Below are 14,615 nucleotides of genomic sequence, written 5' to 3'. Positions count from 1 at the left end.
CAACATAATTCAAGGCAAACTTTCTGCAGCGACAAAGAGTTGGAAAAAGTTGCCGAAAGAATAGAGGAAGCATTTTCAGGGCAACGGTATACATATGGCACCTATGAGAGCCTAACTAGGCGCTTTGCTCTGGAACAAGACAAAGTTTAGAGTAAACGAAAGGGGAAGCAAGGACATAGACCAGAAAGCTGGTGGGACAAAGAAGTGAAGCAAGCGATACAAAAACGTCAGGTAGAGAACACAGGTATTTTAAGCGTTGTGGGGAGTCAGAAATGGAAGTAAAAAGAGAATGGGACACTTTTATAACATGTCGCCGAGAGGCATCCAGTTTGATCAATGCGAAAATTCAGAGAAAGGGTAAGGAATGGGTGAGTAATGTAAGCAAGAAAGATAGAACCGCAGCAAAGAAGTTTTGGGAACACCTGAACTCACTCGGTGAAACGACGCAAGCTAGACAGAGGTTCATAGTCTCGCATCAGGGAGATAAACTAGCGGGAAATGTTGGGGTATATAGCATATAGCAGCAGTGTTGGAGAAAGAACTTTGGGAACGGGTACATGTGGAAAATAGGAGAACTGAATGAAGTTGCAGTCCTGCTTTGACATCGCGGATTTTGGGCAAAGAGAATGGGAAAAGGCGGAACGATGAGTCCCTAGTGTCACGTCGACAGGCACTGATGGTATCCCAATCAAGCTGGTGAAGAATTTGGGTCCTAAATCTAAGGCAAAACTAAGGGAGGTAGTGAGCACTATGATAACAAAAGGAAATATCCCAGATGAATGGAGGCTTAGTAGGATGAGTATGATATATAAGGGAAAAAGAGGTAAGTCTGATGTTAGGAATTATCGTCCCATAACCGTGAAACCAGTTATTTACAGGTTGGTAATGCAGATTATAAAGAACCGACAGGAGGAATGGGTAGATTTCGAGGGCATACTGGGCGAGTTACAGAACGGGTTTCAGAAACAAAGAAGGTTGGAGGACAATATATTTTCTCTACTACAGTGTATAAAAATAGCGCAAAAATGAAAACAGACAGCTCTGGCTGGCATTTCTGGATATCAAGGGTGCCTATGACAATGTGAACCAAAGGAACCTGTGGGACATAGTGGAGAGCTTAAACCTAGATGAAGGGCTAACAGCAATATTAAGGAACATTTACAAAGATAATAAGGTGATTATAACAGGGGAAGGAAAGACAACGGGCACCCCTTAGGCAGGGGTGCCCGTTATCGCCTTTGCTGTTTATGTTGTATCTGAGAGGATTGGAGGATAGACTAGAGAAGAGTGGGCTTAGATTCGACCTTTCGTACAGTATGCTAGGCCAAAAAATTCAGCAATCCTTACCGGGATTGATTTATGCGGATGATATCGTACTAAAGGATAACAACAGGGCAGAGTTGGAGGAATTAATGAGCATCTGTGGTAGGGAAGGAGAGGAATTAGTTTTAGAATTCACTATTGAAAAATCAGCAGTCATGATTTGAACGATAATGCTGTTGAGAGGCTGAAGATACAAAATATTACAGTTAAGATAGCTAGTAAATAAAAGTATCGAGGAGTGTGGATATGTGTTGGTGCAGAATATCCCAGTGAGCATGAAAAGTATATAATAGGCAAGGGCAACAGAAATGCAGCTGTAAGGAAAAATAGAGCACTTTGGAATTACAACAGGTATGAGGTCGTGAGAGAGATTTGGAAAGGGGTCATGGTGCCTGGCTTGACTTTTGGAAACGCAGTGCTATGCATTAAATCCGAAGTGCATGCAAGACTAGAAATAAAACAGCGCGGAGTAGGTAGGTAGGCTGGCTTTGGGGGCACATTGTAAAACGCCAAACCATGGAGTACAATGAGACATGGGATGGGCGTGATTTGAGAGCGGGGAAGCTATGAGCATGATAGAATTTGAGGATCGGTTGAGGCAAATGAATGGGGAGCAATGGGCACAAAAGGTTTCAATTATTTATACATGAGTAGTATAGACACAAAGTGGAGACAGCGCACTAGGAAATTAAGAGGAAAGTTTTAGGCTATAGTGGAGTTACGGAGGAGTAGGTCTCAGTTAAGAAGAAAGTTAAGGCCACAGAAAGATATCGGTTGCTAGAGGGATTGCAGACAAAGACGGTTCTGGAAAGCTGTAGATTAAACAAAACAGTTATTGCCAAAGAAAGCATTTATGACAATTCTAGGGGAAGCTCATCGTTGTTTGAGGCGAGGACGGGTGTTTTGCGAACCAGAACATACAGAGTGAAGTACCAGGAAATGGATACGGTGTGCACTGCTTGTGGAGAGGAGGACGAGACGGCTGAGCACTTGATACTCTACTGTAAAGGGCTTCACCCTATGCCTACCGAAGGCAACATAGATTTAATAAAGTCATTGGGTTTTAGAGGGAGCGAAGGAAGAGGGGATTTCAAGACAGTAGAGATTACCAAGCAAAGAATAAGTGAATGGTGGCAGAAAGCGAGAGAAAACTAGGTATTTTCTTATTAACTGATGGCAAGGGGATTTTATAGCCTACTTTCTTTTCAGTGCGGAGTGAATATAGTTTTCACATTTAAATATTCTAAACTTAAATGGTAAAACAAAATGGCTAGGTGGCGTAAACTACCGCCCGATCCAAAGGGCTCAGCCGGATTCATCCATCCATCCATCCGGCGGGAAAACCTACACGAAAGGCTGGAGTCGGGCAAGATAATCGCGATAAAAAGTGATTTTAACGAAATATATCAACGATTATGCCCTTTTACTTGAAATTTAGAAACTGGCGGACGCCCTCGTTTAATAAAAATATAATCTAAAGCAGACGAGCGTGTGTCTTCCATTTGTTGTCTGCTTATCTGGTGACGGGTCCGTTCCCGGTGAGAATCAAGAGTGCCGCTTCTGAGGCATCTTGATTGCTCCTATTTATTGTTTTTGTTGCATTATCTGCTGCAGTTATTATCAAAATATCTTCCGCGCCGCCCTGCGATGCCGCAATACTGGGCAAATGAGCGTGCGCAGGCAGTGAAGTGGTACGTGGAGCGGAACTCGGTGGCCACAGCAAAACGAAAATTTCGCACTGCATTTCATAAACGCCATGCCTTCGCGCCCGACAATTTTTACTTGGGCGGATCGTTTGGCGAGCGGAGAAGACTTTAAAAAGAAGAATCTAGTCAGTGAACATGAGATCCTGCTGAAAAATGAGGAGCTCACTGAAGCTGTGCTTGCTGTCTTCGAGAGCGACCCGCAATTGTCAACAAGACGAGCAGCCAGGTTGTTTTGAATTGCGGAAAAAATTGTACGAAGAATGATTTGCGCCCGTACTGGATGCAAGTTGTCCAAGTCCTGCACGACGGCGACAACGTTCGACGTTTAGAATTTTGCAAGGCGGAGTTGTTGCGAATTGAGAGCAACCCGGTGCACCTGCAATTTATTCTATTTCGTGACGAAGCAAACTTTCACCTTGATGGACGTGTGAACCGCCAGAACATCAGGATATGGGTTCACGATACCCCTCATATCGTGGACGAACGGCATCTCCATTCACCGAAGGTGACACTGTGGAGTGGGATTAGGCGTGAAGGCATACTGGGCCCGTCTTTTTCGATGGCATTGTTAACGCGGATGCCCACTTGGACACGCTGAAAATGGAAATGCTGCCTGAACTTGGAACATACCACATGGCAAAAAAACAACAACAAAAAAAAAAAAAACTGTATATTCATGCAGGATAGGGCGGCTCCCCAACACGTAAAGAGTGTGAGGGCATGTCTCAATAACACGTTCCCTCGGCGGTGGATGGGTCGGGGATCAGAGTATGTGGACTGGTCTCCATGATCCCCCGACTTAAATATGTTCGGCTTTTTAGTATGGGGATTTACAAAAGGACTTGTATACTAGAAGAGGATCTTCACCATGGAAGAGCTCAAAGCAAAAATTGAGGGCGCGTTTCTCGAGATCGACGATGGGATGCGCGAAATGGCTTTCCTGGTGTACGATGCTTGACTTCGGCTTTGCGTGTCTGTGAACAGCAGGCACATCGAAATGAGCGAACCCTAGTTTTTTAAAGGGCCGCTGCAGCATCAACATATTTTCAAATCGCCGTGACAGAAAAGGCGTAGCAGAGGATGTATTTTTCAAGAATAAGCAATTGAATGAACGCACAACTTCCACTTCCTGACGGAATTTAAAGTACTAGTTTCTTTCTTACTTTTGTCTCTCGTGCTGCTTGCGGCACGCGGAGAGCAAAGTAGAGGCTGTTGATAAAGGTGCCAATGGGAAACCAGCAAAAAGACGACTATCTCTCTCAAATAGCCACCATTTTATCACCCGCTCGCCGAAATTACTCTCGCGCCGTAAATCGTGTACAATTAATGTGATTTCTTTTTTTCTTTTTTTACAAATATGTCTTGCAACATGTGTGTTAATTAAAACCAAAGTGTATGAAAAAAATATTACTTTATGACTTACAGTGGCCCTGTAAAAATCAGAATGAAATGATATCTCAAAACGAACTTGCCTGCAACGGTAGCAGCACCACTTGCAATTCCGGGCTGTTAATAAGTGATCTCGTCGCATCATGGTGTCGTCTTGGTTGCATGACGATTTCCCAAAATTGGACTTGAAACAGGTAATTTCAACAATCGTTGATATATTTCGTTAAAATCACTTTTCATCCCGATTATCTTGCCCAACGCCAGGCTTTCGTGCGGCGTTTCCCGCGGATGGATGGATGGATGAATACGGCTGAGCCCTTTGGATCGGGCGGTAGCTTACGCCACCTAGCCATTTTGTTTTACCATTTAAGCTTAGAATATTTAAATGTGAAATCTATATTCACTCCGCAGTGCAAAGAAAGTGAGGCTATGAAACCCCCTTGCCATCAGTGATTAAGAAAATACCTAGTTTTCTCTCGATTTCTGCCACCATTCACTTAATCTTTGCTTGGTAATCTCTACAGTCTTGAAATCCACTCTCCCTTCGCTGTCTCTAAAACCCAATGACTTTATTAAATCTATGTTGTCTTCGGTAGGCATAGGGTGAAGCCCTTTACAGTAGAGTATCAAGTGCTCAGCCGTCTCGTCCTCCTCTCCACAAGCAGTGCACACTGTATCAATTTCCTGGTACTTCACTCTGTATGTTCTGGTTCGCAGAACACCCGTTCTTGCCTCAAACAGCAATGAGCTTCCCCTAGAATTGTCATAAATGCTTTCTTTGGCAATAACTCTTTTGTTTAATCTATAGCTTTCCAGAGCAGTCTTTGTCTGCATTCCCTCTAGCCACCGATCTCTTTCTGTGGCCTTAACTTTCTTCTTAACTGAAACTTGCTCTTCCGTATCTTCGCTATAGCCCAAAAACCTTCCTCTTAATTTCCTAGTGCGCTGTCTCCACTTTGTGTCTACACTCCTCATGTATAAATAGCTGAAAACCTTTCGTGCCCATTGCTCCCCATCCATTAGCCTCAACCTATCCTCAAATTCTACCTTGCTCACCGCTTCCCTGCTCTCAAATGATGCCCATACCATGTCTCCTTGTACTCCCTGGTTTGGCGTTTTGCAATGCGCCCCCAAAGCCAGTCTACCTACTCCGCGCTGTTTTATTTCTAGTTTCGCACGGACTTCGGATTTCATGCATAGCACTGCGTTTCCAAAAGTCAAGCCAGGCACCATGACCCCGCGTTTTTCCGTCCAGTGCGCCACCTGGGAGCGGCGTCGCGAACCAGATTGCAGACGGCGAACGGGCGCGTATAGGCCATAGGAAATGCACATCTGCCATTTTTGTTGTCTTTCTAATAATTGGCTACTCCCGAGTCGACGTCTAAAAAAAAAGGCGAAAAACTTTGGAATAAAAGACGTTCGTGTGCCCAATTTCAGGTATGTACGTTTGAAAGTCGTTTTTGGCTAAGCGTGCCAAATGTGAAAGTTTTTACGGCCGCACCCTGTACAATGCAGAAGAGGCACATGATAGCGTATTTCCCATAGAATACTCCCATTTCTCGCAGTTATATGACTGAAATACAAAAAAAATCAAACGACACACCCCTTCTTGTGTTTCGAGGATCTGACAGTGGAGGAGGAAAAAACTCTAAGAATGTCGCTTTTTTGGGACAGGGCATTACCGACTGGCTGCAGTTGAAGGTGTATGTCAACACGCAGAGGTTCAGTTTGTAGTGCTCTGTTATTCATAATGCACAACATCATGATGTCAAACTTGAACGTTTAGACAGCCCAAAGCCGGTCTGCCTTTCGGATACGGTGACACTGGTTCACGTTCTGTAGAAAAAATGTAGCCTGCGCGCCGCGCCTGCTTATCTGTAGACTTCAGCGCAAAACAGGCAGTAGGGGAAGGCCACAGGAAGTAGATGCATCAATCATACAAAATCAAAACAATCGGAGGCAGGGATGGGACTCAGGGTTTCTGGGTTCTCTGCCTAAGGCCTCTCATTGAAAACGGCCGCACCCTGTACAATGCAGAAGAGGCACATGATAGCGTATTTCCCATAGAATACTCCCATTTCTCGCAGTTATATGACTGAAATACAAAAAAAATCAAACGACACACCCCTTCTTGTGTTTCGAGGATCTGACAGTGGAGGAGGAACAAACTCTAAGAATGTCGCTTTTTTGGGACAGGGCATTACCGACTGGCTGCAGTTGAAGGTGCATGTCAACACCCAGAGGTTCAGTCTGTAGTGCTCTGGTATTCATAATGCACAACATCGTGAAGTCAAACTTGAACGTTTGGACAGCCCAATGCCGGTGTGCCTTTCGAATACGGTGACATTGGTTCACGTTCTGTACAAAAAATGTAGCCTGCGCGCCGCACCTGCTTATCTGTAGACTTCAGCGCAAAACAGGCAGTAGAGGAAGGCCACAGGAAGTACATGCATCAATCATACAAATCAAAACAAACGGAGGCAGGGATGGGGCTCAGGGTTTCCGAGTTCTCTGCCTAAGGCCTCTCATTGAAAACGGCCGCACCCTGTACAATGCAGAAGAGGCACATGATAGCGTATTTCCCATAGAATACTCCCATTTCTCGCAGTTATATGACTGAAATACAAAAAAAATCAAACGACACACCCCTTCTTGTGTTTCGAGGATCTGACAGTGGAGGAGGAAAAAACTCTAAGAATGTCACTTTTTTGGGACAGGGCATTACCGACTGGCTGCAGTTGAAGGTGCATGTCAACACCCAGAGGTTCAGTCTGTAGTGCTATGGTATTCATAGTGCACAACATCGTGAAGTCAAACTTGAACGTTTGGACAGCCCAATGCCGGTGGGCCTTTCGAATACGGTGACATTGGTTCACGTTCTGTACAAAAAATGTAGCCTGCGCGCCGCACCTGCTTATCTGCAGACTTCAGCGCAAAACAGGCAGTAGAGGAAGGCCACAGGAAGTAGATGCATTAATCATACAAATCAAAACAAACGGAGGCAGGGATGGCGCTCAGGGTTTCCGGGTTCTCTGCCTAAGGCCTCTCATTGAAAACGGCCGCACCCTGTACAATGCAGAAGAGGCACATGATAGCGTATTCCCCATAAAATACTCCCATTTCTCACAGTTATATGACTGAAATACAAAATAAATCAAACGACACACCCCTTCTTGTGTTTCGAGGATCTGACAGTGGAGGAGGAAAAAACTCTAAGAATGTCGCTTTTTTGGGACAGGGCATTACCGACTGGCTGCAGTTGAAGGTGCATGTCAACACCCAGAGGTTCAGTCTGTAGTGCTATGGTATTCATAATGCACAACATCGTGAAGTCAAACTTGAACGTTTGGACAGCCCAATGCCGGTGGGCCTTTCGAATACGGTGACATTGGTTCACGTTCTGTACAAAAAATGTAGCCTGCGCGCCGCGCCTGCTTATCTGCAGACTTCAGCGCAAAACAGGCAGTAGAGGAAGGCCACAGGAAGTAGATGCATCAATCATACAAATCAAAACAAACGGAGGCAGGGATGGGGCTCAGGGTTTCTGGGTTCTCTGCCTAAGGCCTCTCATTGAAAACGGCCGTACCCTGTACAATGCAGAAGAGGCACATGATAGCGTATTTCCCATAAAATGCTCCCATTTCTCGCAGTTATATGACTGAAATACAAAATAAATCAAACGACACACCCCTTCTTGTGTTTCGAGGATCTGACAGTGGAGGAGGAAAAAACTCTAAGAATGTCACTTTTTTGGGACAGGGCATTACCGACTGGCTGCAGTTGAAGGTGTATGTCAACACCCAGAGGTTCAGTCTGTAGTGCTCTGGTATTCATAATGCACAACATCGTGAAGTCAAACTTGAACGTTTAGACAGCCCAATGCCGGTCTGCCTTTCGAATACGGTGACATTGGTTCACGTTCTGTACAAAAAATGTAGCCTGCGCGCCGCGCCTGCTTATCTGCAGACTTCAGCGCAAAACAGGCAGTAGAGGAAGGCCACAGGAAGTAGATGCATCAATCATACAAATCAAAACAAACGGAGGCAGGGATGGGGCTCAGGGTTTCTGGGTTCTCTGCCTAAGGCCTCTCATTGAAAACGGCCGCATCCTGTACCATGCAGAAGAGGCACATGATAGCGTATTTCCCATAAAATACTCCCATTTCTAGCAGTTATATGACTGAAATACAAAAAAAAATCCAACGACACACCCGTTCTTGTGTTTCGAGGATCTGACAGTGGAGGAGGAAAAAACTCTAAGAATGTCACTTTTTTGGGACAGGGCATTACCGACTGGCTGCAGTTGAAGGTGTATGTCAACAGGCAGAGGTTCAGTCTGTAGTGCTCTGGTATTCATAATGCACAACATCATGAAGTCAAACTTGAACGTTTAGACAGCCCAATGCCGGTCTGCCTTCCGAATACGGTGACATTGGTTCACGTTCTGTACAAAAAATGTAGCCTGCGCGCCGCACCTGCTTATCTGCAGACTTCAGCGCAAAACAGGCAGTAGGGGAAGGCCACAGGAAGTAGATGCATCAATCATACAAATCAAAACAAACGGAAGCAGGAATGGGGCTCAGGGGTTCCGGGTTTTCTGCCTAAGGCCTCTCATTGAAAACGGCCGCTCCCTGTACAATGCAGAAGAGGCACATGATAGCGTATTTCCCATAAAATACTCCCATTTCTCGCAGTTATATGACTGAAATACAAAAAAATCAAACGACACACCCCTTCTTGTGTTTCGAGGATCTGACAGTGGAGGGGGAAAAAACTCTAAGAATGTCGCTTTTTTGGGACAGGGCATTACCGACTGGCTGCAGTTGAAGGTGTATGTCAACAGGCAGAGGTTCAGTCTGTAGTGCTCTGGTATTCATAATGCACAACATCATGAAGTCAAACTTGAACGTTTAGACAGCCCAATGCCGGTCTGCCTTTCGAATACGGTGACATTGGTTCACGTTCTGTACAAAAAATGTAGCCTGCGCGCCGCACCTGCTTATCTGCAGACTTCAGCGCAAAACAGGCAGTAGGGGAAGGCCACAGGAAGTAGATGCATCAATCATACAAATCAAAACAAACGGAAGCAGGAATGGGGCTCAGGGGTTCCGGGTTCTCTGCCTAAGGCCTCTCATTGAAAACGGCCGCTCCCTGTACAATGCAGAAGAGGCACATGATAGCGTATTTCCCATAAAATACTCCCATTTCTCGCAGTTATATGACTGAAATACAAAAAAATCAAACGACACACCCCTTCTTGTGTTTCGAGGATCTGACAGTGCAGGGGGAAAAAACTCTAAGAATGTCGCTTTTTTGGGACAGGGCATTACCGACTGGCTGCAGTTGAAGGTGTATGTCAACAGGCAGAGGTTCAGTCTGTAGTGCTCTGGTAGTCATAATGCACAACATCATGAAGTCAAACTTGAACGTTTAGACAGCCCAATGCCGGTCTGCCTTTCGAATACGGTGACATTGGTTCACGTTCTGTACAAAAAATGTAGCCTGCGCGCCGCACCTGCTTATCTGCAGACTTCAGCGCAAAACAGGCAGTAGGGGAAGGCCACAGGAAGTAGATGCATCAATCATACAAATCAAAACAAACGGAAGCAGGAATGGGGCTCAGGGGTTCCGGGTTTTCTGCCTAAGGCCTCTCATTGAAAACGGCCGCTCCCTGTACAATGCAGAAGAGGCACATGATAGCGTATTTCCCATAAAATACTCCCATTTCTCGCAGTTATATGACTGAAATACAAAAAAATCAAACGACACACCCCTTCTTGTGTTTCGAGGATCTGACAGTGCAGGGGGAAAAAACTCTAAGAATGTCGCTTTTTTGGGACAGGGCATTACCGACTGGCTGCAGTTGAAGGTGTATGTCAACACGCAGAGGTTCAGTCTGTAGTGCTCTGGTAGTCATAATGCACAACATCATGAAGTCAAACTTGAACGTTTAGTCAGCCCAATGCCGGTCTGCCTTTCGGATGCGGTGACATTGGTTCACGTTCTGTACAAAAAATGTAGCCTGCGCGCCGCACCTGCTTATCTGCAGACTTCAGCGCAAAACAGGCAGTAGAGGAAGGCCACAGGAAGTAGATGCATCAATCATACAAATCAAAACAAACGGAGGCAGGGATGGGGCTCAGGGTTTCTGGGTTCTCTGCCTAAGGCCTCTCATTGAAAACTGAAAAAAAAAAAATGGAACAGTGGCCCAAGAGCTTGGAATGTTTTAGTTGCGCGGACAGAATACCGAGCCGAATTAAAAATACAGGGACACGGGAAATAGCTCGTTATTGACGGACAAATCGGCGTTCACTCGAAACGTCGTCTTTTACATTACTTCAGTTTTTTTTTCTTCTCGATCGGTGCGTTATTTTGCTACCGACGTGTTTATAGGTTTACTTTTTGTTCGGACAAATTATTTTTATTTCCGCATGTAGAACAATATTGAGAGGTGTCATGCAGTAATTCTTTTTATAAAATGTGTCTATGAAAAAAGCGTACTTTAGCCCGGTACAACACCTCCGTTCAAGCCATCGTCATCACTAAACCCCAACCTGCTCATAAACTATCGTAATCCTTATCCTGTTAACCCTGAGAGAAAGCTTACGCTTGGTAGGGTGGCAGTATGGTAGACTGTAAATGTGAATGTATGCACTGTTGCATATTTGCGGTATTTAAATTTGTAAAACGAATTCGATATTAATATTCAAGTTGTTCATTTAATTTATTTTGAGCATACTGCGAGCTCGGAAGGTATGTTAAAAGTAAAACCACGTTCAAATATTAAAATATTCGCTAGAAAAAGAACAGACATTTGCAGCCTCTACAGCATTCGTTTACGCATTCAACAAATAAAAAGTTTCTAAAGATCCACTGTTCATGCGATGATGCATAATGGTTTTTGTTGTGCTTCGTTTATCGTAGCATTATCCCAGTTTGCATAAAAAAACTTATTTGTTATCATTAATAAAGTAATACCTATGTTGCAATAGAGTTTACTCAGAAGGCGCAAAAACCCCAGTTAGTACATTTTTCTTCACACGCAGGTTGCGTCTATTGCCGAGGGTACTTCGGCACGTCTCCGAGCGCCAAATAAAGGTAACCCTGCTGGGGGACCAGAAAGTCTCCATGCCGGTTTGTATCTCGCCGTCAGCCCTCCACAAGCGGTGGCACCCGGACGGGGAGATCGCCACCGCTAGAGGTAAGCGATCCAGGAGTTGTTGCAGATCTTGTAGATCCCCCTGGGCCCCAAAACATAGTTTTCGGGGAACTATCTGTGGAAGCAGGAAACAAAAGTGGTGGAATCAACGCAGCGAGCGGGTTGTTTCTAGACACTCAAGTGCCACTGCGCTGCCGCCGATTTTACACGAAATATTCTTACCCTGCTTAAGGTTACGAAAAGCGGGACAAGCTTCTCCCGTAAAGCCGTCCACTCTTTTCACTTTAGTAGAGCGAACGCCAGAGGGGAGCGAGAGGAGGCGATGAGGGACTGGTTTACAGCGTTCGTTGTGCTAAAGTGAAAACAGTGAAGAGCTTTGCGGGATTAGTTTTGCTCTAGTTCTCTTAACCTGGAACGAGGTATACGAGAATAAATGTCACTCCACGAATGACCCCAACGCGGAGAGGCTTTGCGTAGTCGAGCCGTTGATTTTCACGATCCCAAATTGCGTGCTCACGCAGTGCACGGCTCCACTGTGCGAGCCGCATTTTAATATATCGTCATCACGGCGATGGGAAAACTTGATCACGAAAGTTTGGAAATCACGCATTTTCGACAACGCCAACAATCCGATACCCCCAATTTTCTCATCAAGCTATGCAAAAGAGAGACTGAAAGGAAACGTACGTTTTTGTCCTTGAAATTGCGGAGCGACAAAGTAGCTTTCATGGTCAGTGACGTTTCGTGCGTGAACACATAGGTTCACTACTGCCACTAAGGTTGTGTAAACTGAGATACATTCTTATCCCATATCTTTGCACGGCCCCTTTAGTCTCCAAGATGGCCAATATGGCTCTGTTTTCGTTACTCCGGAACGCATAGCTTATTAAATGTATCAAGACAAATGTTCCCGCTACAACCCCTCTCCGTTTCGCAAGTTCGAGGTATTCTCCCTTGCTGCACGCTTCGTTCATCAGTCTAGGCAATTTTGAATCTCTTTCAAATGGGAAGTCTATTTATGGCACCGGAACGGCAGCGACACGTTTGCCAACACAGCCCTTTGCAATGCGATGATTGAAATTCTGCTGTCCGAAGCTTGCCTTTCCATTCAAGAGTTCACCGTTTCCCGATAGGAAATAGGTAACAGTTCTCAGGGCCAACAGAATGAACGATATTACCACGCGTACGCATGAATTCAGTACATAAATGCTATGCACTCGGAAGACAGCGCGTTTCCAGCGCTCACCAAACTTCATCGGAACATGCGATCTGTGTGTTTCCTCACGGCAGGGCCATTCCGGAGGAAGTCGAACAACGGCTCTTTGACGAAGCATTTTGGGATGGTTTCTCAGGTGCTACGCCAGAAAACCGTTGCTCGGCTGCCAACAGGATAACACTTTCACGAGAAAACCCACAGCTCGCGTGCTCCGTATACGTTTTGCAAGCGCTGCGTTGCCATTTAATACTGCGCCAATTTCATTCTGCACATATTTCTTGATTTCAGTATAGCGTGTCCCCAATAAAATATATACAGTGTTTTTGTCACCGTAAGAATGAACCGCACATCGCTGAACGCTTAAGTCTCCACCCAAGTGAAAAAGCTAGCGGTCCAGACGAGGCTCGAAAGTTTTAAAGCTCACGTTATGTTCTAAGTGATCTTATGCAGCTTCAAATTTGAAAATGAAGCCCGTGCCCGGTGGTTTGCGCCATTCAGCCTCATGTATTCGGGGACTTCGTCGCCACCATTTTCAAAATGAAACTTTTCGAAATGCGGTTCTAACCCCTGAATAAGATAACAGTTCGTTCTGCAACTTAAGTATGGTGTATGGACGCTACCGCTGCATTTGAGTGGAAACTAAATATTCGGCGATACATACTATTTTAGGGGATCACCCTGTAGTTAGATACCTCTTATTGTGAATGGTTGGATAATTGTTTAGTTCAGATGAGCACCTCTCTTGACGCAACGAGACGGCGAGACGGCGAGACGGCGCAAACTTGACAACTTGTGGGCTCGCGTGCACTCCGGAATAACTAGGGGATAACTCGTGTGACTCGGGCGGGATGTGACGTGAGCAGACGGCGTTTCCTCTAAAAGTTCTGTCAGTCTTGCGGCAAGCGGAAAATTTATGAAGTTATCAGATGTGAGTTTCTGCCCGATCGCACTCACCACTATTAATATCGACGTCTTTTGAGCCTGGCGTCAGAATTCTCGCTAGTTTCTTTCGGATCCGGAAATCAGAATGCTCTTAAGGGTAGCGTATCTTTACGTTCTTAGATGGTTCCTCAAATTTATCGCACGACCGGATAGCCAAGTGTTGCCTATGTGACGCGTAAAGTCCAAGTGACAAAGTTTCCCATTTATGAAACAAAATAAGAGTAACTATCATCTTAATCAATAATGCGCAATATCTCATTTGAAGGCTGCGTTACAATTTGAAGGCACTCTACTGATGTAACTAATCGGAAAAGAAAGAAACTTGTTTGCGGATAATAAGTAGAATAAAAAGTTAGTATCGCATTAAAAATTAATGAAATTACCATTAGAGGTCGAAAAAAAAAAAGAAAATTGAAAGGCGTTTACAGATCTCTGTAATGCGAAACTAGAACGCAGCTTTTGAGGAGGAGAAGGGAATTGTACGGAGTGGAGAATATGACCCTCCTTCTCCTATCCCCCTCCTCCTCCTACTCTCCTCCTCTTCATCCCATTCTCCTTCTCCTCCTCTTTCTTCCTCCTCGTCCTCTCCTCCCGCCGCTGAATTTGTTCATGACTCACGTGACACGAAGTCGTGACGTCACTTTTCCCGCTAAATTTGGCGAGGGAACTGAACTGGTGTAGAGGTCACGTGACGTCGATTTCCCCGCAAATTATAGCGGGAAAATTTTCCCGCTAACTGTAACAAGAAAATTTCCCGCTAAATTTAGCGGAAACACTCCCCCGCTAAATTTAGCGGAAACACTTCCCCGCTAAATTTAGCAGGAAAAGTTTTCGGCTATCTTTAGCGGGGAAACCTCCCATAATGCAACGCGCGAGGGGAC

The 14,615-nt window shown here is 45.1% G+C and overlaps 1 protein-coding gene across 1 annotated transcript in view; it reads left to right on the top strand.

Annotated features, from left to right (window-relative positions):
* LOC120839839 (hydroxyacid oxidase 1) overlaps positions 1-14,615 on the top strand; it is a 53,701-nt gene that overhangs the window by 3,856 nt on the left and 35,230 nt on the right. The window contains exon 2 of the mRNA XM_040210204.1: positions 11,464-11,618. Coding sequence (XP_040066138.1) covers positions 11,464-11,618 — 155 coding nt within the window. The remainder of the gene's footprint in view (positions 1-11,463; positions 11,619-14,615) is intronic.

This window comes from Ixodes scapularis, unplaced genomic scaffold (assembly GCF_016920785.2).
Source record: "Ixodes scapularis isolate PalLabHiFi unplaced genomic scaffold, ASM1692078v2 PGA_scaffold6__148_contigs__length_123643588, whole genome shotgun sequence".
NCBI classification, from domain to species: Eukaryota; Metazoa; Arthropoda; class Arachnida; order Ixodida; family Ixodidae; genus Ixodes; species Ixodes scapularis.
The sequence above is the reverse complement of the archived record's forward strand: the minus strand, read 5'-3'. Positions and strand labels throughout refer to the sequence as shown.